This window comes from Neolamprologus brichardi, unplaced genomic scaffold, assembly GCF_056152115.1.
Source record: "Neolamprologus brichardi isolate AB-2024 unplaced genomic scaffold, ASM5615211v1 NODE_ptg000031l+_length_7269946_cov_1, whole genome shotgun sequence".
Taxonomy (NCBI): Eukaryota; Metazoa; Chordata; class Actinopteri; order Cichliformes; family Cichlidae; genus Neolamprologus; species Neolamprologus brichardi.
Window position 1 is genome coordinate 5,072,501 of NW_028270136.1, and position 23,987 is coordinate 5,096,487.

At 40.4% G+C, this 23,987-nt stretch overlaps 1 protein-coding gene and 1 long non-coding RNA gene across 2 annotated transcripts; one reads left to right on the forward strand and one right to left on the reverse strand.

Annotated features, from left to right (window-relative positions):
• Positions 1-2,834: 2,834 nt before the first annotated feature.
• On the forward strand, positions 2,835-5,189 carry LOC148094722 (uncharacterized). Its single transcript, XR_015718448.1, has 3 exons — positions 2,835-2,867; positions 3,671-3,799; positions 4,259-5,189. It is a non-coding gene; the product is annotated as an uncharacterized LOC148094722 (long non-coding RNA).
• A 1,529-nt stretch (positions 5,190-6,718) lies between these two features.
• hao1 (hydroxyacid oxidase (glycolate oxidase) 1) lies at positions 6,719-23,272 on the reverse strand. The gene is made up of 8 exons (XM_087837240.1): positions 23,059-23,272; positions 21,515-21,666; positions 16,975-17,245; positions 16,718-16,890; positions 13,903-13,994; positions 10,464-10,622; positions 10,301-10,370; positions 6,719-6,906 (listed from the first exon to the last, which is right to left on the reverse strand). Exons 1-8 carry the CDS (start codon positions 23,187-23,189, stop codon positions 6,839-6,841), a joined length of 1,116 nt encoding a protein of 371 aa, XP_087693366.1. The 5' UTR covers positions 23,190-23,272; the 3' UTR covers positions 6,719-6,838.
• Between the last annotated feature and the right edge of the window lie 715 nt (positions 23,273-23,987).

Here is a 23,987-nt window from a genome sequence, read left to right on the forward strand (position 1 = left end):
GCTGGTGAGAGGATGCAGCATTTCGTCAGTGGAGCATAGAACGACGTCTGTGATTGGTCAACAAGTGAGTAAAGCTGCATCTGATTGTTCAAAAGCCTCAACCAAAGAGCTGCTGGTCACGGCAAGATACCAACTCGCTTGAGCTCTGCGTGAACGGCACATCCGGGACCTTCAGCACTCAGGAGAGATTTATCTTGACGTATGTATTTACCTTTGATATCCATGATTCGACGCACACTTCGCAAGGTAAAGTTGTATGTTTAACAAGCTAATTAACGTTAGTTAAACGGAATTAAAACAATGCACAATCGATTTGAACAAACTGAAAGTGGTGAATGATGATAAATGTTAAAAAATTACTTAAGATTTATCTTCAACAATAGATATTAGAAGTTAAATTTAACTGTTCTTAAATTCACACTGGAGTTAAAGGGACCTGCGGCCTAGCATGTGCTCTACATCTTCAACTGCAGAGACAGTCAGCCTAAGCTCTTTTTAAGTGTAGCTAACTGCAACACACATTTTTTTCAACACAAGATATGTTTGGGGGGATTTAAATGATAATATTAATGTTTTCGTATTTAGCACAAATCAATAGTATTATAGTTATTCGCTCACGGTCTGGGTTTCTGGCCCAGCGTTTCTGACTTTATTCTAAAGTTTTTGAGTTTCTTATGTTTGGTGGTGGGTTAGCTGACTTTGGCATAACGTTATTAACATCGTTTTAAGGAATTTATGTTAGGGCTGTATATTACCACGTTTGTATTTTCATGCCATGTTTCCTGTTTTATTTTGAAAGAGTCTGTTGTGTTCAGTTCATTAATCTCACTTCCCTGTTGTGTCAATAGAATCATTTGTGCGAGCTACTACCCTGCTGTCCCTCCATCCTGTCTCAACCTCCAACAGGAAAATAGAAGTCCTCATATGGTAGGACCAGTAATTGTAGTGTGTGTTACATTGTTCTCATATTGTTTTAAGCTGTGAAGGAAAATGAGTGTGTTTAAGTAGAAGTCCTCATATGGTAGGACCAGTGATTGTAGTGTGTGTGTTACACTGTCCTCATATTGTTGGGTAGCAGAACTGTACGGTGTTAAGTTTCTATAGAATCTGGTATAAGGAAGTCAGATCCTTCTGTAATAATATTCACTGATACAAATATGATCTGTAGTTAATTATCTAGTCGGGATTTACAGTACAGAATGTTTCTGACGTTATATTGTTGTCTTTTGTTGCAGACACCAAGTGCTGAGGTCCTGTCTCAACCTCCTTCAGACCAATTGGTGAGTGACATACCCACTTCATTCTTCCAACAGGTTACACATTATTTTTTTGTATTTGGTATCAAGTATATGTGTCAGTTGGGCCTAGTGCATAAATGAAATGCACTTTGATTGTATTAAAACAATCAGTTTGAGTCAAAGTTAACCAAAATCAACATTAGCATTAGGAGAAAGTAATTGTCTATACCATTTGTTAGTCCAAACTTTCCCTTAAAGCATCAGCTTGATCTTTATTCTGACTACATTTGATATTTTTGTCCCTTTACACATGTTTTTGTCCATTTAACCTCCCGCTGATCAGTTTACATGATTTAATTTCTGGGGAAATAGATGGCTTTACATCAGTGTTGGGTTTAGAGCTTTTATTGACAACAGCAGGAGAAGTAAGAAGTCAGGAACATGAACTCTACATGTGTTCAGTCGTCATGTCCTCATATTGTTTTAAGCTGTGAAGGACATGAGTGTGTTTCAGTTGCCTTCCTCGTGTGGTGGGACCAGTGATTGTAATGTGTGTTACATTGTCCTCATATTGTTTTAAGCTGTGAAGGACATGAGTGTGTTTAAGTAGAAGTCCTCATATGGTAGGACCAGTGATTGTAGTGTGTGTGTTACACTGTCCTCATATTGTTGGGTAGCAGAACTGTACAGTGTTAAGTTTCTATAGAATCTGGTATAAGGAAGTCAGATCCTTCTGTAATAATGTTCACTCATACAAATATGATCTGTAGTTAATTATCTAGTCGGGATTTACAGTACAGAATGTTTCTGACATTATATTGTTGTCTTTTGTTGCAGACACCAAGTGCTGAGGTCCTGTCTCAACCTTGTACAGACCAATTGGTGAGTGACATACCCACTTTATTCTTCCAACAGGTTACACATTATTTTTTTGTATTTGGTATCAAGTATATGTGTCAGTTGGGCCTAGTGCATAAATGAAATGCACTTTGATTGTATTAAAACAATCAGTTTGAGTCAAAGTTAACCAAAATCAACATTAGCATTAGGAGAAAGTAATTGTCTATACCATTTGTTAGTCCAAACTTTCCCTTAAAGCATCAGCTTGATCTTTATTCTGACTACATTTGATATTTTTGTCCTTTTACATATGTTTTTGTCCATTTAACCTCCCACTGATCAGTTTACATGATTTAATTTCTGGGGAAATAGATGGCTTTACATCAGTGTTGGGTTTAGAGCTTTTATTGACAACAGCAGGAGAAGTAAGAAGTCAGGAACATGAACTCTACATGTGTTCAGTCGTCATGTCCTCATATTGTTTTAAGCTTTGAAGGACATGAGTGTGTTTAAGTAGAAGTCCTCATATGGTAGGACCAGTGATTGTAGTGTGTGTGTTACATTGTCCTCATATTGTTGGGTAGCAGAACTGTACAGTGTTAAGTTTCTATAGAATCTGGTATAAGGAAGTCAGATCCTTCTGTAATAATGTTCACTCATACAAATATGATCTGTAGTTAATTATCTAGTCGGGATTTACAGTACAGAATGTTTCTGACGTTATATTGTTGTCTTTTGTTGCAGACACCAAGTGCTGAGGTCCTGTCTCAACCTCCTTCAGACCAATTGGTGAGTGACATACCCACTTCATTCTTCCAACAGGTTACACATTATTTTTTTGTATTTGGTATCAAGTATATGTGTCAGTTGGGCCTAGTGCATAAATGAAATGCACTTTGATTGTATTAAAACAATCAGTATGAGTCAAAGTTAACCAAAATCAACATTAGTATTAGGAGAAAGTAATTGTCTATACCATTTGTTAGTCCAAACTTTCCCTTAAAGCATCAGCTTGATCTTTATTCTGACTACATTTGATATTTTTGTCCTTTTACACATGTTTTTGTCCATTTAACCTCCCGCTGATCAGTTTACATGATTTAATTTCTGGGGAAATAGATGGCTTTACATCAGTGTTGGGTTTAGAGCTTTTATTGACAACAGCAGGAGAAGTAAGAAGCCAGGAACATGAACTCTACATGTGTTCAGTCGTCATGTCCTCATATTGTTTTAAGCTGTGAAGGACATGAGTGTGTTTAAGTAGAAGTCCTCATATGGTAGGACCAGTGATTGTAGTGTGTGTGTTACATTGTCCTCATATTGTTTTAAGCTGTGAAGGACATGAGGACATGGGCCCTCTGACCACCACCAGTAGGCAACGGGTGAAGTGTCTTGCCCAAGGACACAATGACCAAGACTGTCGGAGCCGGGGCTCGAACCGGCAACCTTCCGATTACAACTCTTGAGCCCCTTAGCCCCTTAATTTTAGAATTACACACTGCCCAACGCTGACTTTTCCTACAATGCAGAGAAAAAAGCAAACAGACCTATTGCATGCACTGATTCTCATATTTCACTTTTACTTTTCAAAGGCTCAAGGACCAAGTATTCTGGGGTTCCAAGCCACACGCTTTACTCAGCTGCCCTGGACAACATGAAGGGCACCTCTGCCTCAATCACCCTGGACAACAAAAACATTAGCAACACTTCACCAAGAAGGGGTAAACGCACCCAAATACAAAATGTTTTAGCTGAATATACTTGTGATCAAAGGACAAGTTTATTGTTTTCAGACATGACACTATTGAGAGCTTTTATCATAAATCCTTTCATCTCATTTGATTCCCAGCAGAACACAGCACTTCAAATGGTTCATTCCAAGCATCCTTAAAGGAGCAATAAGCAATATCTTTTCACTGCTAGGTGTGCTGTTGTGCACTGCCTGTAAACCAAACCAAAGTCTATGGCTGGAGATCAACACAGAGAGAGGGATTATGACTTCATGCTGTACTCCAGATGTAATTACACCTCTAGTTCTTCACATAGCCATTTTTAATTCCTTCAACCTAAGTATGATGAATTGTGCTTATTGCTCCTTTAAAGTGCTCCAGTAGAAAGCAAGGTTTAAGAACATTTTGCATTCACATTAAGATATTTTCTTTTGTTTCCATTTATGACAGCTGGGAAGGTGAGAATCAAGTGGACAAATGATGAAGTGAAGGTTGCTGAGCGGCACGTTTCACTTCATAACAAGCTGCAAAGTACCAGGTAAAAAAGAATGTGACTGCTGCCTCCAAGCAGAGCCGGCAGCTCTGAAAGGCAGAGACTGGGTTCTCATAAGGTACTACATCCACAACAGGATCATAGCATTAAAAGAAAGATGCAAGAAAAAAAGAAACAAGCAAGAGAGATACTTTGTTACTTCCACAGTAATGTCAGTATTGCAGTTTTCTGTATTGCATTGTTCTTACTCATAAATCTGTGTTTTATGCTGGGTGCTTTTTGCAATTAAATGATAAGAAAGGCAGATAATGTTCCACGTTTTTATTCACATGAACATTCACTACAAAATGAATTAATGCATTACAATATTAAGACTTAAAAAGTAGACTGACCACATTTGACCTATGTCTTTTTTTAAGTCTCTACACAGCTCAGATTTACTGTTTTATTAACACATAAATGTCTGATATTTCTGTCAGAAGTTACCCGACTGGTGAGCATTACTATTGTGCATCCATGCCTATTATATTGTAATCTCAAAAGGAGCCAAGCTAAAAATACAGAACCTACCCTTACCTGGTCCTTATAAGTCATGTATACTTGAAAATTATGTGTTTCCATGGGCTTCACAATTCACCTAAACATGAAATATCAGTGTGTGACCTTATGGTACTCATAAGTCACATAAACCTGACAGTGTCCTCACAAGTAGCAGTAAATTCAGGTTTGACCAAAATTTAGCCCTAGCCAAAATCTCAACAGATGGGCGTGTTCCTGGAAGCATGGGTCAAACCTTTTGTGATTCCCATGCCTCTAGGACCTTCGGAAAGGCACGTTCCCATTTGTCACATTTTTGTCATACGTGCTGATATATCACGAAAACACGTGTGTGTGTGAGTGTGTGTGTGTGTGTGTGTGTGTGTGTGTGAGTGTGTGTGTATGTGTGTGTGTGTGTGTGTGTGTGTGTGAGCGTGTGTGTGTGTGTGTGTGTGTGTGTGAGCGTGTGTGTGTGAGCGTGTGTGTGTGTGTGTGTGTGTGTGTGAGCGTGTGTGTGTGAGCGTGTGTGTGTGTGTGTGTGTGTGTGTGTGTGTGTGTGAGTGTGTGTGAGTGTGTATGTGTGTGAGTGTGTGTGTGTGAGTGTGTGTGAGTGTGTATGTGTGTAAGTGTGTGTGTGTGTGTGTGAGTGTGTGTGAGTGTGTGTGTGTGAGTGTGTGTGAGTGTGTGTGTGTGAGTGTGTGTGTGTGTGTGTGAGTGTGTGTGAGTGTGTGTGTGTGAGTGTATATAATGACTAATACATGAAATCATATAGGGAACAAAATTCTGTTATTCCTGTTATTATTATTATTATTATTATTACTTGATTTGGAAACGTGTCATTTAAATATAATTCAATTCAATTCAATTTTATTTATACAGCGCCAAATCACAACAAATGTCGCCTCATAATGTGTCTGACAAGATAAGCTCGGACTGTAAAGGAACACTTTGCCTCACACAAACTCTGTGGTACAGTCTGCTTTGTGTTTGATATCAAACACCGATGTAGCTTAAAGCAAATACAGTTTCCACAAAGTGCTGCTCACGGAGTTCTGTTTTCCTTCGTTTCCCCATTTTAACAAATCAGCTGGTGTGTTACGGAATATGACATATTTTAAATATTGTCACAAGCGAGAGGAAGCGTTGGTGAATATGTTTATTGAGACTGGGATATCTACACAACTGTGTGAGTCAGTTGCCTTCAAAAAGTTCAGCAATTCACCCGAAGCTGCAAGAGTTAATAGTCTTATTGGGGCCAACATATATCTTTTATAGTTGCCTGCTATCAATGGTTGTTCATCTGCCCTCATATTTTTTTTTTATTTAAAGAACCCATAGGTGGGAATGTGAGTTGTCTGTCTCTGCGTGTTAGCCCTGCGACAGACAGGCGACCTGTCCAGGGTGCAGTATGGTAGCTGGAATAGCAACATACCCAAGGATGAGCAGAATGACTGATATGATGAAACTGGGATTTTGTTACACTTAATTATTGCAAACACAACTAAAACTATAACTGAAACTAATCAAAACTAAACTGAAACTAAGGATTTTCAAAAAAAATAAAAACTGAACTAAACTAGCAAACAATTGGTAAAAACTCATTAAAACTGAAATAAAATTGAAAATCTGAAGTCAAAACTGAACAAAAATAAAAACTCTTGATTTTCGACTTTGCTAACAAAACAACTTCATCCTTAAGTGTTTTTGACGGGGCTAGATGTGATGTGATTCGAATGTTCTCAATCAAACAACACATTTATATTAACAATTCACAGTTAGATTTAATCTCAATATTGAGCGTTTCAGTTAAAAGATACTAAATACAAGTTCATTACTCACAATCAGCTCCAGCTCTGTATTTAGTATCAGTTTTTACATGCTCTAGTCAACATAAAAACATTTAAAAACATTACATTTTAACAGGAAACAGCACTTTGTTTTGACATCAAGAACTCATTTAGTGATTCATAAAAAAATGATTCGTGTATTCTTCAGCTCCCTCACATCCTCGAGGTGAAGTCCATTCTCCTGACCAGGGACCTGCTTACTTCAGAAACTGAACGACAACCTGGACACAAACACACAAAACCATGTTTGTCAAACAGTCTCCAGTGACGACAAAGTCTGAAATCTGATGTAAATGTAACAAGACTCAATCAGGTTAAATATATTGATACAATAAAACAGCTTACTTCATCTTGTGTTTTCAAGATTGGAGGAACCAAATATTCCAGAAGAATTTCTCCACTTTTAACAACATATCACAGACTTTGACTTTAATGTTTAGTTCTGTTAATTATACATTTCTAATCAGTTTGTTTTCATATTCCTGCTTACATCTCTCATTCCCAGCAGGAAAAAACCTGATCAAAGTCAGGCTGAGGCTGACTGAGAGAAAGTCTCCGAGTATTTAAGGACTGGGAATGTTTCACTTAATACTTCATTATGTTTTTTGTGGATTCTTCAGTTTAGAGAATTACATCCTGAAATGAAATAAAACATCAATACATATGAATGAAATTAATATAAAACAATTGCAGTAAAAAGGCTCATGTAATGTAAAACTAGCAAAGCAGATCCACATAATAAAACAAATGTTAAAGCTTCTTAATAAAAGAAGATCTATTTGAGCTGCATCATCAACACATGCTGATCACAGAGCTCCACAATCAGAACAATCAGAGCTTTATATTCATGTTTGAACTCGGCTGAAGGCGTAGAGACCGAGCCTCTGAGAGTCTCTCTGCTACTGTTTTGGGATATTGTGGGTGAAAACCAGCAGGAGGCAGCAGAGACCTGAGCAGACCTGGCACACACAGGCCTCCTCTGTCTGTCATAGGGGAGATATAGTACAGATGGGCCTAATCTGGGTTGTCTTTTATTTTAAATACGTTTATTGAAGATTGTTTTTATCCTTGCATCCTTGTTTATGCATTCAGTCATAGACATCGGCAGCATAGAACATCTAATGATTGATTCCACAACATCATTGTTGGCATGTAGTTTGCACAATTCATCTGTTTTTAGAGTCATTTTAACAACAGATAGGTACGGCTGCCTTTGGCAGCTTAAAACATTGTTTAAACAGGTGGTTCATTCTTTTGAAATATTAAAAAAGGGAATATTTATAGCCAGAGGTGTTGCCAAATAAACACCTGGGGAGTTCAACACTTTCATTTGGACAATGTCCACTGTCATAGACAAATAATGACATTTTGGACTTAATTTGCTTATTCTGTTGTCAGAGATATGAGGGGCGAGGGTCCAGCCTTGGCATGTACACACTGGTTCTTTTGAAGTGTAACTTTCCAGTAACATATAACACTTTAAATATTTTTTAAAGGTCTAAAGGGCCAGGGCTGCCCTTTGTCACTGGTTCCAAGTGGCGGAGGGCTTTCACTTTGGTGGTCTCAGGATCTCATCTCTGATTTTTGCAGATGATGTGGTTCTGTTGGCTTCATCAGGTGAGGGCCTGGGCCAGGGGTCCCCAATCCCAGTCCACAAGGGCCGGTGTCCCTGCAGGTTTTAGATCTCACCCTGGGTCAACACACCTGAATCACATGATGAGTTCATTACCAAGTCTCTGGAGAACCTTAAGACATGTTAGCTGTGTCCCATTTCAGGGTCTGCACGCTTGAAGTACGCATTTTAAGTGTGATTACGTCACCGACACGTGACGACGGCTGTCCCAATTCGAAGTGTGCTTCAAATGCAAACTCCAAATGTGCCGTCGATTTCCCCAAATATCAAGCGTGGTCCGGTGCACGCTTCATGGTCCCATATATCCCACAATTCATAGCGCGGCGGTGGGTGTGGATAATTTTGCCGCAAAATACGGCAGAAGGGAGCGGCCAAGAGTGAACTGTCAAAAGTAAGTACTGAATATGACGTCACTTATTTATGTGAGAATGTTTAATAACAAAGAACATTAAAACATTGCTGTTGGCCACATGTCGGCAAAGTTGTGTGACATTAGTGATGTTTGTACGTTCAGCGTTAACTTAGTTGTAAAGCCTTATATATATATATATATATATATATATATATATATATATATATATATATATATATATATATATATATATATATATATATCAATCATAATAATCTGACAATACTATAATATTGGCCATATTATATTTACATTACCATAGTGAGATGACTTTAGTCTCATGAACAACATTAACTAATTATTATTTACTAGCTAATCTTAAATGACTGTTCAGTACAGAAATGAAGCCCAACAATCATGTTTTACAGTCCTGTGGTTTCAGATACTCAACTAATCACAGTGATGTCATGACAAAAATGAATGACCAACAAAACATTTTTCTCCTTCATTTCTGTCACACAAAGCTGTATGTAACGTTTCTCACGGTTAGTATCATGGTTGCTAGGCAACCTGAACAGCGCGACGAAGGCTAGACCGTCCCATTTCACAAGCCTCTCACTTCCGCACTTCTCATACTTATAGTACGCACCGTACGTAGTACACGTAGTGCGCGTACTTCAAGCGTGCAGACCCTGAATTGGGACACAGCCGTTGAGAAGGTAATTTATCCATTTAAATCAGCTGTGATGGATCAAGGACGCATCTAAAACCTGCAGGGACACCGGCCCTCGTGGACTGGGATTGGGGACCCCTGATCTATAACAAGCAACTGCTGGTCAGCCATCCAGATATAATGGTGGTTAACAAGAAGCAGAAGGTCAGTTGTAGTAATCCCAGTGGACAGCAACAGATAGGAGGAGCATACTGGGAACAGAAGGCAGAACTGGAGCAGGTGTGTACATCCAAAGCAATCCAAGTAGTAATAGGAGCATTAGGAGCTTTAACCTCAGCAGATTCAAGCACAACATCAGAGGTTTCTGTGCAGACGAGTGCAGTCCTATGAAAAGCTAACATACTCTGCAGAAATCTCAAAAGCCTGTGGTAGTGGACTCGAGCTTGAGGAATACTGGCATCGGACCAGGCAACATGGTTCACCATGTGAACTGTAGCGCGACCTCCTGTTCTGAGCTACTGGAGTGATACTGGTATGTTCTTTTGCTGTTGCAACCCAACGTGCTTGATAGATGCTCTTCTGCATACCTTGGTTGTAACGGGTGTTATTTTTCTTAATATCGCTAATATACTTCCTGTGAGCTTTAAGCAGTCTGGCGATTCTCCTCTGACATCAGCGAGGCATTTCATCGATGCTGCATTATCAAGCAGTTGAACAGGTATACCTAATGAAGTGGCCGTGAATAAGTATGTGGTTCACATAAACTAAATAACATACAATATAATTCCTTTTTAACAAATTAAGATAAAATGCTGCTTTCTGAAACCAACCCTAGTCTTCACTTTAACATACACAATGTGCTTGTTTTGGTCCACATTTGTGTTTATATTCAACGGGTTTGCAAAAATAGTTTATAGGTGACTTTTCTGCAAAGTACATTTCCTGTGTTGTTGTTACCTGACAGGGCCATAGCCAGTCGCAGTTCATCTTTCAGAAGCTCCAGAAGCTCAATAACTCCTTGTTCCCCCTGGGCAGACATAGAAAACCAAGGTGATGTTTTTATAAATAACCATCTTTATTTTGGAGCCCAAAAATGTGATGGTGGGAAAAAGTGCTTCACCTGACAGGCAAGGCCCCACAGCACAGGTCGACCAATGAAAACAGCCTTTGCTCCCAGAGCTAAGGCCTTCAAGATGTCTGTCCCGCGTCTCACTCCTCCATCCATGTAGACTTCACATCGACCCTGCACCGCCCTCACCACCTCCTCCAAGGCATCTAGCTACACACACAAAACACACAGTGATCAACTACAATGACAATTATTACCTCAAATCATATCAATTCTAATGTATCAATGTTCCAAATGAATTTGCTATAGATGTTTAACATTTTGTTCAAGCACACGTCAAGAAACACTAGTGTTGAACTAAAAAGTAAACTAAATGTCTGCAGGAACTAAAGTTTGCAAATACTGAAAACTCAGACAAGAATTCAATAAAACGTGAAAAGAAAAATAAAGACTTCTAAACTAAACAAAGAATTAATCTAAAGCAAGGGTGTCAAACTCAAACACACAGTGGGCCAAAAACTGGAACAAAGTCGCGGGCTAACATTAATATATATTGAAATATATTTATTCCTCCAGATATAAGAATGAATCTTTGCTTATGGACTCAAACAGGTTTTGCTGAAACACTGAATATGGAACAAGCAAAGTTTAATACTAAACAATATATATATTAGCTGTATAATACCAGTAGGCCAGCTCTAATAGTAATTTGGTATGGCTTCGCGGGCCAAATGTAATTAGGCTGCGGGCCAAATTTGGCCCGCGGGCCAGAGTTTGACACCTATGACCTAGAATAAAAGACAAATTGACTCCAATCCAGACGAAAACCAAAAGTACACGACACAAATTACAAACTAAATGAACTTTAACAAATAGTAAGGAAATCTGTGTTTGGTTGATTATTCATTGCAACCACGTTTCCTGGCAATAAACAGTGTTTCCAACAGTAAGATTCATTTCCCCTTAAATGTTGCCACACTCTTAAAGAAATACATCGATGGGTTGAGCAGAGACTTATGTCCTCTCGTGCACCCCTTCATACATCAAATTACTTTTTGCACAACCCATTGTTGCATTTGCCTGCATTGTTCTGTTCTGTCTGGTGTCTTTGTTTTGTTTCTGTTGCAATTTTTGCACACTTGCACTTTATGTATTCCTGTGTTGATTGCCTGTTATATGTAGCACCGCGGTCTTTGAGGAACGTTGTCTCGCTTCACAGTGTACTGTACCACTGCACATGGCTGAAATGACAAGCCACTTGACTTAAGTGACTTGACTTGTTTTGAGCTGCTGGTATCCCAAGTGCTGACAATTAAGAGTGTGATTGGTGCCTGAGTGAGCGTGTCAGCAGTCAGTTGGTGTCTGCACATGCCAGAGGGCATTTTCAAGCTGCTGTTCCTAAAACAACCAAAAACCCCAAATTACAGCATCATTTGGAGTGCCCTAGTACCATCTTCAAATTGAAGGCCAAGTTGCATATAACAGGGGATGTCAGACACAAGCCATGAAGTGGGCGTCCCAAGATGACGATACCACAAGAATAACATTTCCTCTCCCTGTCAGCACTTAGGAAACATAAGCAGCAATATGGTTGAGTGCTCTCTACCCAGACAATCCAGAACAAACTGCACACAGCCTGTCTGGTCTCTGCCAGGAGTCCTGCCATGACTGCCCTTCATCGTCAGGCCCATATTTCAGCGATGAGTCCAGATTCTGCCCATGGCAGGTGGAAGTGGGTACAAGTGTGGAGAAGACTTGTTGAATGCAATACTGAGGGCAACATGCTTTGGTGGAAAAGGTGTGATGATGTGGGGTGCTGTCTCCCACAAAGAGACAAGCGCACCATTTACATGTTGGTTATTTCTCTATAGTATTATGATTCATCCACTGATAGTCTGTGAAAGCCATCTCTGTACTGGAGCTCCTTCAATGCACCACCTGTGTTTTTTTTACTGGATAGCTGTATTTCCTTGGTTAACTGCTCTGTGTGAATGCCAGAAGGTGAGTTCTGATGATATCATGTAGATTAAATATTAGCACATGTATTTGTTCACTTGTGTGTACACTAATCTTATGCTAAGGCACCATTCATGCTACTAAGCTAATTTATGCTAGTTGTAACCCTCCTGTGAGGTGATTGTTTACGTTACTGATACATTTGATTGATGAATACAGTCCTGTTCTGTAATCTTAGTTCTGGGATTATGTTTGTGTATAGAATATGTCGCTTGCTTGCTGTACTGATTGTTTAGTTGTTTGTATTATTACTACAGACCACAGCAGAATCAAGCCTAACCTAACCAAGCTGCACCACTTAAGAGGACATGTCTCCTTGTTAGGAGGCAGTCTCTATGCAAAGCGATATTAAGATGAATCCTTTATCTCCATAGTCTGGGACCAAACTCCAACCACACAGAGTGGGTTTTTATTAAAGACTACCTCCGGTGGAAAGGATGGAATGGTTTCCTGCAGTTCTCAATTTTTTATGCAAGGCCACAAGAGAGGCACAAAATGAAAACTACAACCAAAGCCCTCAAAGATAAATCACTTCCAAAACCAAAAGGAAACATGAGCTCAAACTCAAAACTGTAACACTGCACGCAGAGTAGGAAATGAGAGTCTTAAGAGAAGTAGCTAAGATTTCATATTTAAACATATTTAAGACAATGCTGGGTTCAGCAGTCAGAGTTTTATCCAAAACAGTCGTTTCAGGTAACCTCGTGCATCTGTGAAGCCACTTTTACTGGATGGACGCACCGAGTATAAAAAGAGATTCAGGTTATGCATTTTTACTATTATTATTATTATTATTGTTATTATAAGATGAAACATTTAGAGCTGCTTAATGAAAACTTGTATTTGTCAGAGTTCAATTGCAATCCACCAGAACAGAAAAATTCAAATGCACACACACAGACACACACACACACACACAGACACACACAGACACACACACACACACACACACACACACAGACACACACAGACACACACACAGACACACACACACAGACACAGACACACACACACAGACACACACAGACACACAGACACACACACACAGACACACACACACACAGACACACACACACACACACAGACACACACAGACACACACACAGACACACACACACAGACACAGACACACACACACAGACACACACACACACACAGACACACACACACACACACAGACACACACAGACACACACACAGACACACACACACAGACACACACACACACACACAGACACACACAGAAACACACACAGACACACACACACACAGACACACACACACACACACAGACACACACACACAGACACATACACACACACACACACACACGCACACAGACACACACACAAACACGCACACACACACGCACACAGACACAAACACGCACACACACACACACAGACACACACACACAAACAGACACACACACACAGACACACACACAAACACGCACACACACACACACACAGACCGTGGCAGAAACCCCGTCCAGTTGCCGAGCTCCGTGATTGGACACCAGGATGCCACTGACCCCACAGTTCACAGCCTTGGCAGCATCCTCACCTGACACACAAAATCAGAGAAACAAGCTCAGAGTTTCTGTGTGATGAGCATATTCTGTATTTGAATACAGTTACTCTTGATAGCATTGTTTTCCTAGTACACCTGTGAGGAACCAGTGTGTACCTCACCAAATGTCTGCGACTTTCTTTCATTTTCCTAATACTGCCAAAATATAACCACTGATGTGTGCAGCACGGGATGCTTTCAAGTCTACTTGAAAAGCATCTTAAGTCACATTTATTTGTATACAACTATCCAGCCAACTCAGAGGGATAGAAAGGAGTATAAAGATACATGTATACAGGTCATGATATAAACCGTACAAAACTAATCAGAGAAATAGAAAAGTCTTCTTTCTTTTTTGCTTCTAATCAGAAGAGTTGTTTTCTGTGTTTGCAGATCTGCAGTAATATATATTTATTAGAGATTAGAGGTTATTTCTGCAACAACTTTGGTAAAAGTAATGTCAAAACAGTTTATTAAGAGAAGATCCAGTCCTCTGTAGACTCTTAGTCTGCTCTCTGACATCTAACCTTTAGAGCACAAAAAGGTGAACATGAGGGACCACCCACTAGAAATGAAATGGAATCAAATCAGTTTGCAGATGTGGTTCATTAATAAGCTACTTCCAATAATAAGACGTTTTGAGGCCTGATTTAAATGAAATAAAACTCGATGATTTCAGGTTTTCAGAAAGTTTGTTCCACAGTTGAGGACAAAAAAGACTAAATGATTTCTCTTTGTTTTTTTTCTCGATTGGGGATATTTTGTAGGTCTGTTACTGCGAGCTCAGTACATAGTGTAAGTTACAATGGATGCCTTAGTATTAAGCTGATTCAGTCCAAGTCCATTTAGTTCTTTTTAAACTAGTAGAAGAGTTTTAAAATACATCCACTGTGACATCAGATGCTAATGTATAGATTTGAAAACAGGACCAATGTTCTCAACATTGTTGAACCTGGTTGATTCAGCTCCAGCATCTGAATAAGCTGTAGGAGTCAGATCCTTTGCTAAGACCTGTAAGACCTAAAAACCGTTTTATTTTCTAAAAATAAACGAGGGTAGGAGCTATGGTCCTGAGCTGATGATAAAATATAGAGTGGTGTGTCATCAGGACTCTGTGCCTGCCAGCCAAGTTCTTCCACACCACCAGTGTTGGTCAAGTTACTTGAAAAAAGTAATCAGTAACTAATTACTGATTACTTCCCCCCAAAAGTAATCCCGTTACTTTACTGATTACTTATTTTCAAAAGTAATTAATTACTTAGTTACTTAGTTACTTTTTAAAAACACGATTTACAACCTGAATAGGTGATAAAGTGATAGATCTTTCAGCCCAATTCTACTTTTTCTGCATCATCATCATACAAAATGTAATCAAATGGAAAAGTCTCTTTTTAAAACTTGTTTTATTAGTTTTAATCTTTTAACTTTATGCATCAAGCAAACATTTAATTATCTGCAACATTCTCTGACTGGAAGAAATTAGTTTAATATTTAAACCTATTTTCTGCACATTCCAGCACATAAAATAAAATATTTTGTGTGTTTACACTCAGTCTTTCAAATAGATGCAAGTAAAACACAGCAGAAAATAAATAAAGTCAAAGACTAGCGGTCCTGTTGCTCTATTTTCACCTGTAAAGCAGGAGTGGGGTAGGCGGAGGTTTACCCTGGTGCAGGTGTGCAGCGGTCAGTGGAAGAATCCGCGAGTTTCTCTGTGAGTTTCCCATTACGTCGTAGCTACTTGGTGCTTGTTTGGAAGTTTAGGGGTTTTTTTCGCTGTAAAAAGAAGTTTTCTTCCCACGCACAACGGACACTAATGTTTTTGTCACTTTTTATGGAATCAAACTCAAAGTAAGGTCAGTACTTCCACGCTTTAAACGCTGCACGCTCATACTCTCTCTGCACTCGATATATGATCCATTGTTGATCTGCACACAGCTGTTGTCACGAACGTCGCACTCGCTTACGTCACTGTCATGAGACATTCTTGCAAGAAAATCACGGTTTTAGTAACGCAGTAACGCAGCGTTCCTACGGGAAAGTAACGGTAATCTTATTACCGTTTTTGCAATAGTAATCCCTTACTTTACTCATCATAGACATGTCATAGACATGTTGGAACACAAAGAGGCCGTCCCCACACTGTTCCCACATAGTTCCCGGTATGTTCTAGGTATACTGAAGCAGGAGTTCCTTTCACTGTAACTAAAGGGCTGAGCCAGCTCCTGAAAAAGTCCCCACACCAGAATCTTACGTCGGCACAGTGTAGTCAGACAAGTCTCCTGACCACATCCAGACTTGTCCGTGGAATTGCCACACGGACAAGCATGACGCGTCGCTTCAGAGGACGTGTCTGCACTGTTCGACAGTCTAGTGGTGGAGTGCCCCACAACACTGCACTTTGCACTTGCTCATGTAAGACTTAGATGCAGCTGCTTGGCCATGAAAACTCAGCTGAGAGCGACCCGTTCTTTCACAAATGTTTGTAGAAGCAGCCTGCAGGTACCTGATTCCACGTGGCCATGGAGGTGACTGGAACACCTGGATGGGTGAGTGAACAGTTTTGGTAATATGGTGGATACATGAGTGAGATGGTGAGACTGTCATGATCCCCAAGCCTGCAACACTGTTGTTGTTGTCTTTCCTCACTCCGATCTGTAACTGTATGTTTGTGTGTGTGTGTGTGTGTGTGTGTGTGTGTGTGTGTGTCCATCTACCATTTAATACTCCTTTCACAATCACAGGGAGGCGTGTGTGTTTTTTCAGCCACGTGATGTCATCCCAACAGATAGACGGGTCTATGGCGTTTGCAACATAAACAGCCAGGCCGCTGTCATTGCCGTAGTCTCCCTCAGAGAAAGCCAGGGAGGCTGTTGAGAAGTTCGCCATGCTGGAATCACACAGAGAGAAGAGTTCAGAGTTGGATGCTACAACGTGGTGCAATTACACAGCCTGTACTGTTTTGTTTCCCTACCTCAGGTGTGGGGGCATCTTAAAGCGGTTGCGCACATCATCCAATCTCTTCCCTAGGTATGGTGTATCCACGGTAACAAAGATGGCTTTATAGCCCGCCTTCTCGGCCCGGCGCACCAACGACAGCGTGAGCTCTCTGTCTTTATAGATGTAGAGCTGCAGCCAGAGGACACCACCGCTGCCCAGTGAGGTAGTCATTGCTGACATCACTTCCTCTACTGTTGAGGTGGCCCAGGAACTCAGCATCATCCCAGTTCCCATTGCTCTGCATGCTGTGAAGAAATGTTATATTACTGGTGACAATGGTCTTTTCCAAAGAAGTTTCAAAGGTGGTTATGATGATACTTTAACCTAACTAACCCAACTCAGGTATTCAGTAAAGATCTCGCCCCTTCCTCACCTACCTAATCATTTCTCCATAGATCTCTCCATTTGCCCTTCGCCCACGAGTCGTCTCTACAACTTAACTGAACCCAAATGAACAGCTATGGAGAAATATTTCACTCACTTGCTTCCAGTATAATCCGCCCCTTTCCTCTCCTATTGCTGATGTTTTTTCTTTGTTGAAAAGAGACAAAGATAGATTTCTATGCCTCAACAAAATCACAATAAAGAACAAAGTCCTAAACACCTCTAAACTCCTACAGGGGCATGTCATACGTGTGAAGTGTGAGGGTTGTGATGCCCCAAATGCAGAGGCTTTGAGGCAGTGTAAATTTAATCAAAGGCTAGCCGCTTGAAAACGAACCTATGAGGAGGGAGCAATGGACCGAGAGACACGAGGGAAATGTCCTCATGTCAGGTTTTGGGTTTTTTTGTTTTTTAAATGATGTGTCACTTTTTATACAGTGATACTTAACACTGAATAATATATTAATCATGCAAAGACTATAATATAATTATTTAGGATTACAGAACAGAACAAGATAATTATCAGAACAAACTTATAGAAGACCGTGATAACACTATTGCCATATTTTATAGATATATATGTTCTGACAACTGTAATTCCTTCATGTTCCTATGATTTTGAAAGCAATCACATGAATCCAGTTTGTAATTAATGGACTTACTTTTTCGGGGTTGTATTTGTCTTCAATACTGAACTTTGGAATAATCGAAACAGCCACGTGAACATGTAGCACCACATGAGGCACAGCAGGGAAGAATGGACCTTTTTAAACATCATTTTGATATCTTAGTTCTTTTAATTAACTTTTAATCAGCACACAGTGTTTTTCTGTGCTGATGCTGTGTTCATGTCTTCAGCGTGCTGGAATATTCATGTTCCTCCCGTGGGGGGCGCTCTTGAGTCACACAGAGAAAAAGTGAGTGAGAGGAGTTTTGTCAGACTGAGAAATGACCAGTGTTGGGACTAACGCGTTAACGCATTACAGTAACTACGTTATTATTGTGGTAACGAGCACGGTAACTAGTTATTATGCCAAAATCAGGAACGCGTTAATCGTTACTGGGATTTAGATATGCTCGTTATTAGGGGTGGGGAAAAAATGGATACTGTGTAGCATGGTGATATTTTGTTTCTAATAATGTATGGATACAGGGACAGCAGAAATCGATATTTTGTTACAAAAAGGTTTTTGTGCTCTGACTTCAGAGCATGTTGATCCTTTTTCTGAGCAAGAATCCTGACATTCCTTCACTGTCCAAATGTGTTTCACTTGTTTTTGGCAGCAATAAACATGACAGTTTACTTATTTTAATTTAAGACATGTTTTATTTTAATTAAGTTTAAAACTTTTTTTATTTAATGTAAAATTATATTTTGTTTTAATTGACTTTCAAATTCTTCAGTTGCTGAAGGGGCTGCATAGTTTTCATAAACTGCATAGTTCAGAATAGCTATAATTGTACCAGATGGTTGATTCAGTTAAGTTGGACTAGACTGTAATACAAACCGTTCAGTTTGTCAACAATCAAACTGAAATGAGAGAAAGACTGAGTGTGAGACTTTGATATTAGAGAAAATTGATAAAGTTTACCTTTATGTACACAATCGGAATATCGCAAAACATTTTTAAAAATTGCAATAATATCGTATCGTGGGATGTATGGTGATTCCCACCTCTACTCGTTACTCGTTACTTCGTGTGGAGGCATCGTGGAGCTTCCACAGATTCAGTAACATTAGCAAGTGGTGGAGGCAGCAGGTGGAGGAGGGAAAGGGGAGGCAGGAGGAGCAGAGACCCGAGGCGGTGAACTGAACTTCAGGTAAGAAGTTATGACCTGCAGTCGATCTGGGTCAGATATAAAACAAGTTTAGGTGGAGTTTATTTTCGTTATGCTGACTTTTTCGTGCTGCGTGCTAGCTAGCATGACGGAGTTTCTGTACAGCTGGGTGGTGCTATGTTACTGATGGTGAACTTTATTTTTTTATAAGGTTAATTATTAGAGTTGCCAACCGTCCCATAAAAAACAGAATCGTCTCGTATTCAGAGAAAATATTACGCGTTTCGTGTTGAGGTGAAAAGGAACAGTTTGTCCCGGACTTCAGCTACAATGAAAAAGACACAAAGCTGATTTATTGTGTGTCTTTGCTGCACAGCTGCCTCTTCTCCTCCCTCTCCCGTTTCTATTTCAATCATGAAACTGATCAATGATCAACTGATCGTCTCTCTTGTTTGTTTATCGCTCACTTTGCGCCAGAAAGAAGAAACCAGCGGATGTCGCGCTAAACAACAGCAGCACGTTTAAGCTTGATCAGCTGTTGTTAGTAGAGATGGCACCATACCACTTTCTTTTATGTCCGATACCGATATGAATCCGATATAGTGTGTTTTTTAATCAATAAAACATTTTTTTTAATATGTTGCTGCTTTTTGTATAAGTTCATACTCAAGTTAAAAAAAACAATGCCACTATTCATCACTCTCACATTCACACACTGGTGGAGGCAGCTACAGTTGTAGCCACAGCTGCCCTGGGGCAGACTGACAGAAGCGAGGCTGCCATATCGCACCATCGGCCCCTCTGACCACCACCAGTAGGCAGTAGGTGAAGTGTCTTGCCCAAGGACACAACGACCGACACTGTCGGAGCCGGGGCTCAAACCAGCGACCTTCCAATTACAAGACGAACTCCCAACTCCTGAGCCACGATCGCACCTTAAAATACAGATATTTGGTTAAAATATCACTAATGCTGGAAAAAGGCTATCACCAAGGGATGGGAAAAGAAGATCCTCCTACCCTGGACCAGTGGACACAGATTGTAGAGGAAATCTACAGAGGTGACACACCAAAGGAAGCTCAGCACAAAGAAAAAAGGACTAAATGGACGCTTTATAAACCAGAACAGCAACAAAAAATTCAGAACAACCGGAAAGGAAAATTTACCAAAAAAACTGAAGTGACAAAAAAGGCTCCTAAATCAAACTTGGCAAAGACTTTTCACTTGCTTGTTTAGGCAATTTTACTGGCAGATGGTCACAGAATAAATCTATGACAAATGCCAACGATAACACAGTAACAGACAAAACGATATTTTTGCACCAACAAGGTGATTCCCAAAGTTTCCCAAAGTATCTCAGTTGGAGTGTGTCCTAAAGAAAAGATCTGAGGAGATAACTGAACCCTGTGATCGACGAATAAAACAGTAAAATAAAAAGAATTGAAATTCTAATTCGAATGTTTTCACTCGGCTTGAATCTGTTATGAGAACTTTTTAGCTGTTGTGTGTTTGAGGGCGACTTTGCTTCCACAGAGCAATGAGAACAGTCAGGGGTTAAAGTGGGAGCCTGAGACCTGTAATGTAACGTGAGCTCCAGGACAGGCTGTGCAGGGCGTGACCAGCTGTGGATTTACAAAACTGAATCCAACAAGATAGCAGCAGACGTTTCACAAGCTGTCCTGTGCAGCATGCTGTTTGTACCATCTTCATCCACCGGGGATAGCCCACTACCATCCTTACACTGTATACAGTTGTTATAAAGGTTGAATTAAGTGGGTTAATCTAAGCATTATCATCTTAAATGCTAAGTAACCTACTGCGTAACATAACTCTGACCATAAGGAACAGCCTAACAGTGCTTTACTAGGAATTCACCTCAGCACAAAACTACGCAGTACTTTGAAGCAACAAATTGTAGGATGTCTCACAATATGAAAACACACCATATACAGATTCAATTTGTGATGAAACATTATGACATTAATGAAATCTTTAAATATGCAGTTCTTCCCTTCAAATACAACCTCTCATCTTCCTCTCTTAGCGTTCTCTGACTGCAGATCTCTGCACGCATTTCTCCTCCTGAGAGATCCAGCAGCTGGACCTTCAGCGAGCATCACACTGTGCAGCAGATTGCACACAGTTTGTGTGTTTGTTGTTGTTTGTTTTATGATTGCTCCTCTTCTGTAGCACCAGATGCAGAAGTAATAACTCACAGACACCTGCACACTTTGGCTGATGTTGTCTCTACATAGCACAGCTATACTGTGACAAAACGATCTGGCTTATTTTATCCATTTTTTCCATTTTGTGTTCCCAGTTTTGTGCGTGTGTCTTTAGTGTGTGTTAACCTTTTGCTGTGGCTGTCTCTCCTTCAGGATGAGCCATCCTCTGCATTGCTGTGGCAGCGACGCAGAGCGGCATGCTGAGCTTCTCCCCCAGCACTGACACAGACAGATCCACTGTAGACACGTCCCTCAGCACTCGAGGAACCAGATACCACCTACACACGTGTGTGTGGAAGAGATCATTCTACAGTTACACTTCTGCACTTCTCACAAAGATTCATTCACACTCTGATGTCCATTGAAAAACAGAGACAGACTGAAAAGAAAACACGTTTTTATTTCTACAGCTGGAAGCTTTGGTAGAAACACATCAACATACAGATAAAGACAAAGTACTGGGCTGTTACATCTATCTGAATTACATATTACACAGCTGTTGAAAGCCATTAAGCTTCCAGCACACAGGAGGCTTGGAGCTCTGCAGGTTTGCAGTAGTGTGTTTGTAAAGGCAAACATGGCTAACTCCTGGATTTTATACACCTGTGGAAATGGCACAGAAACACCTGGATCCAAAGATAAACAGGTGTGGTACTTATGTCGCTGTAGTGTAATTCATCACACATCAAACGCACTGTTAGCACATAAACAGTGTTGGGGAGTAACGGAATACATGTACCGCCGTTACGTATTTAAAATACAAAATATGAGTAACTGTATTCCGTTACAGTTACCGTTTAAAAAGGTGGTATTTAGAATACAGTTACTTTGTTGAAATAAATGGATTACACGGCGGTACTTCCCTGTTTCATATTGTGGCGGGTCAGGACTGTTTGGGTTTTGTTTGACAGCTACGTTCTGTTGTTCCAGGCAGCGTTACGGTTGCCATGGTTACAGGGTGACGCTCTCTCTGCGTGTTTCCTGGGTGAGAGAGGCCTTTTTGTTGTTGTGCTAAGCTAACAGGCAGAATGCTACAGGTATAGCTCTAAAGAATGTAGCATCATGGGCAGTGTAGTCCGTGCTGCAGGGAGAATGGACTGCCATACCCGTTATGTGTCTGTGAGCGAGGGAGGGAGAAAAAGGAAAAGTACGAGCTGTCATCAAGCAGAAACGGGAGCTGGAAGCATGTAAATATAATAATAACCACTGCAGCCAAGAAGAGAGCCTGACGAGCCCAGCTATAAGTAAGCTATTAAGACTCGACTGTACACCGTGTTCGTGTTTTCCTCTGAAACAATAAGTTCTGTTGGAGCAGCCTTTCAGCGCCTCTCTCTGTCTCTGCTAGCAAAGTTGACCCAGACAACAAAGTAAAGCTAGTTTTCAGCTACGAGCCGACACAGAACCCACCGTATTAGCCAGAGGTCCCTTTACTACGGTTCGGAGCCGCGGACCTTCAGTAACAGTAATAAATCACAGCAATAGTACATTCATGTAGTTGTAAACAGCATGATAATATATTAAGTAATCCAAAGTATTCAGAATACGTTACTCTCATTGAGTAACGTAACGGAATACGTTACAGAATACATTTTGGGGCATGTAATCTGTAATCTGTAATGGAATACATTTTAAAAGTAACCTTCCCAACACTGCCCACACGTCTGTTTTACCTGTTGAAGGCAGCCACATTGTCAGCTAGTGTCTTCTGCTCATCAGCTCCTGAGCGGTAGTAGTCATACACAGCTTTAGGAAGAGTTTTCCTGGCTTCCTCCTCAAAGTCCGACACACAAACACGCTGCATTGTTTTTCACTTCGAACTACCAGAAAACTGAAAACTGCAACCTCTCTGTGATTTGCAATAAACAGAACTAGTTTAATCATTAACCTGCCAGAGGTTTCACAAGCTGTGAGCCTGTTCACGTCCGACTCCTATGCTTTTCTCTTCAGCCTTATTGATGGCATCAGACACGACGCCTCCCTGAGCCTGATTGAGCAGAAGGTTTCTTCCTATTAAAGCCCAGTTTGTCCTTCCTGTGCTTTTATTGTTTTATTGTTGTGTTGCTGTGACTCTGTCCTATAGAAATAAATCATAAATGAATTAAACTCAGAGGAGTTTCTACTTTGCTCTGTTTACACAAGATAAGACTGCAGCTGTGAGGATCCCACACCATCTGGGCCTGTGTGTTGCCAGATTAGAGTGTTGCCATGTCTAGTGCTGACTGCCTACGAACTTTGAAACTTCATGTGCCTTCTGTGAACTTTGAACCCAATGATGTTTTCATTAAAAACAGCAGAGAGGTGGTACTTTGTGGATACTTTGTGTCAAACCAGTGATTTATAAGGGTTAGTGTGTTTTGGAGGTTAAAAGCCACAGAAACTCAATGCGTCTCAGCTGTTCTGATACTCCTGACATGTACGGGATCACTACAGGTTTTCTCTTAGGTAGTGGTTGTCCTTCTCTCCTGGATAGGCTGGAGCTTTCTTTAGGAGCCTTCCCAGCTTTGACAAAAGTCCAGCTGGCACAACTACATTTACCCAGGGCCTTCTTGATGTTCTTCTGCCTCCCTTTTTGTATTTTCACCACTGAGCAGTGACAACA

What these genes read in the sequence shown, in the direction of transcription:
- hao1 (XM_087837240.1), bottom strand. Translation starts at nt 23,189, where the DNA reads ATGCAGCGTGTTTGTGTGTCGGACTTTGAGGAGGAAGCCAGGAAAACT. An exon ending in AATGTGGCTGCCTTCAACAG is followed by an intron (nt 21,667 to 23,058) that starts GTAAAACAGACG and finishes ACACGTGTGTAG; the next exon opens with GTGGTATCTGGTTCCTCGAG. An exon ending in TGTGAAAGGAGTATTAAATG is followed by an intron (nt 13,995 to 16,717) that starts GTAGATGGACAC and finishes TTTGTGTGTCAG; the next exon opens with GTGAGGATGCTGCCAAGGCT.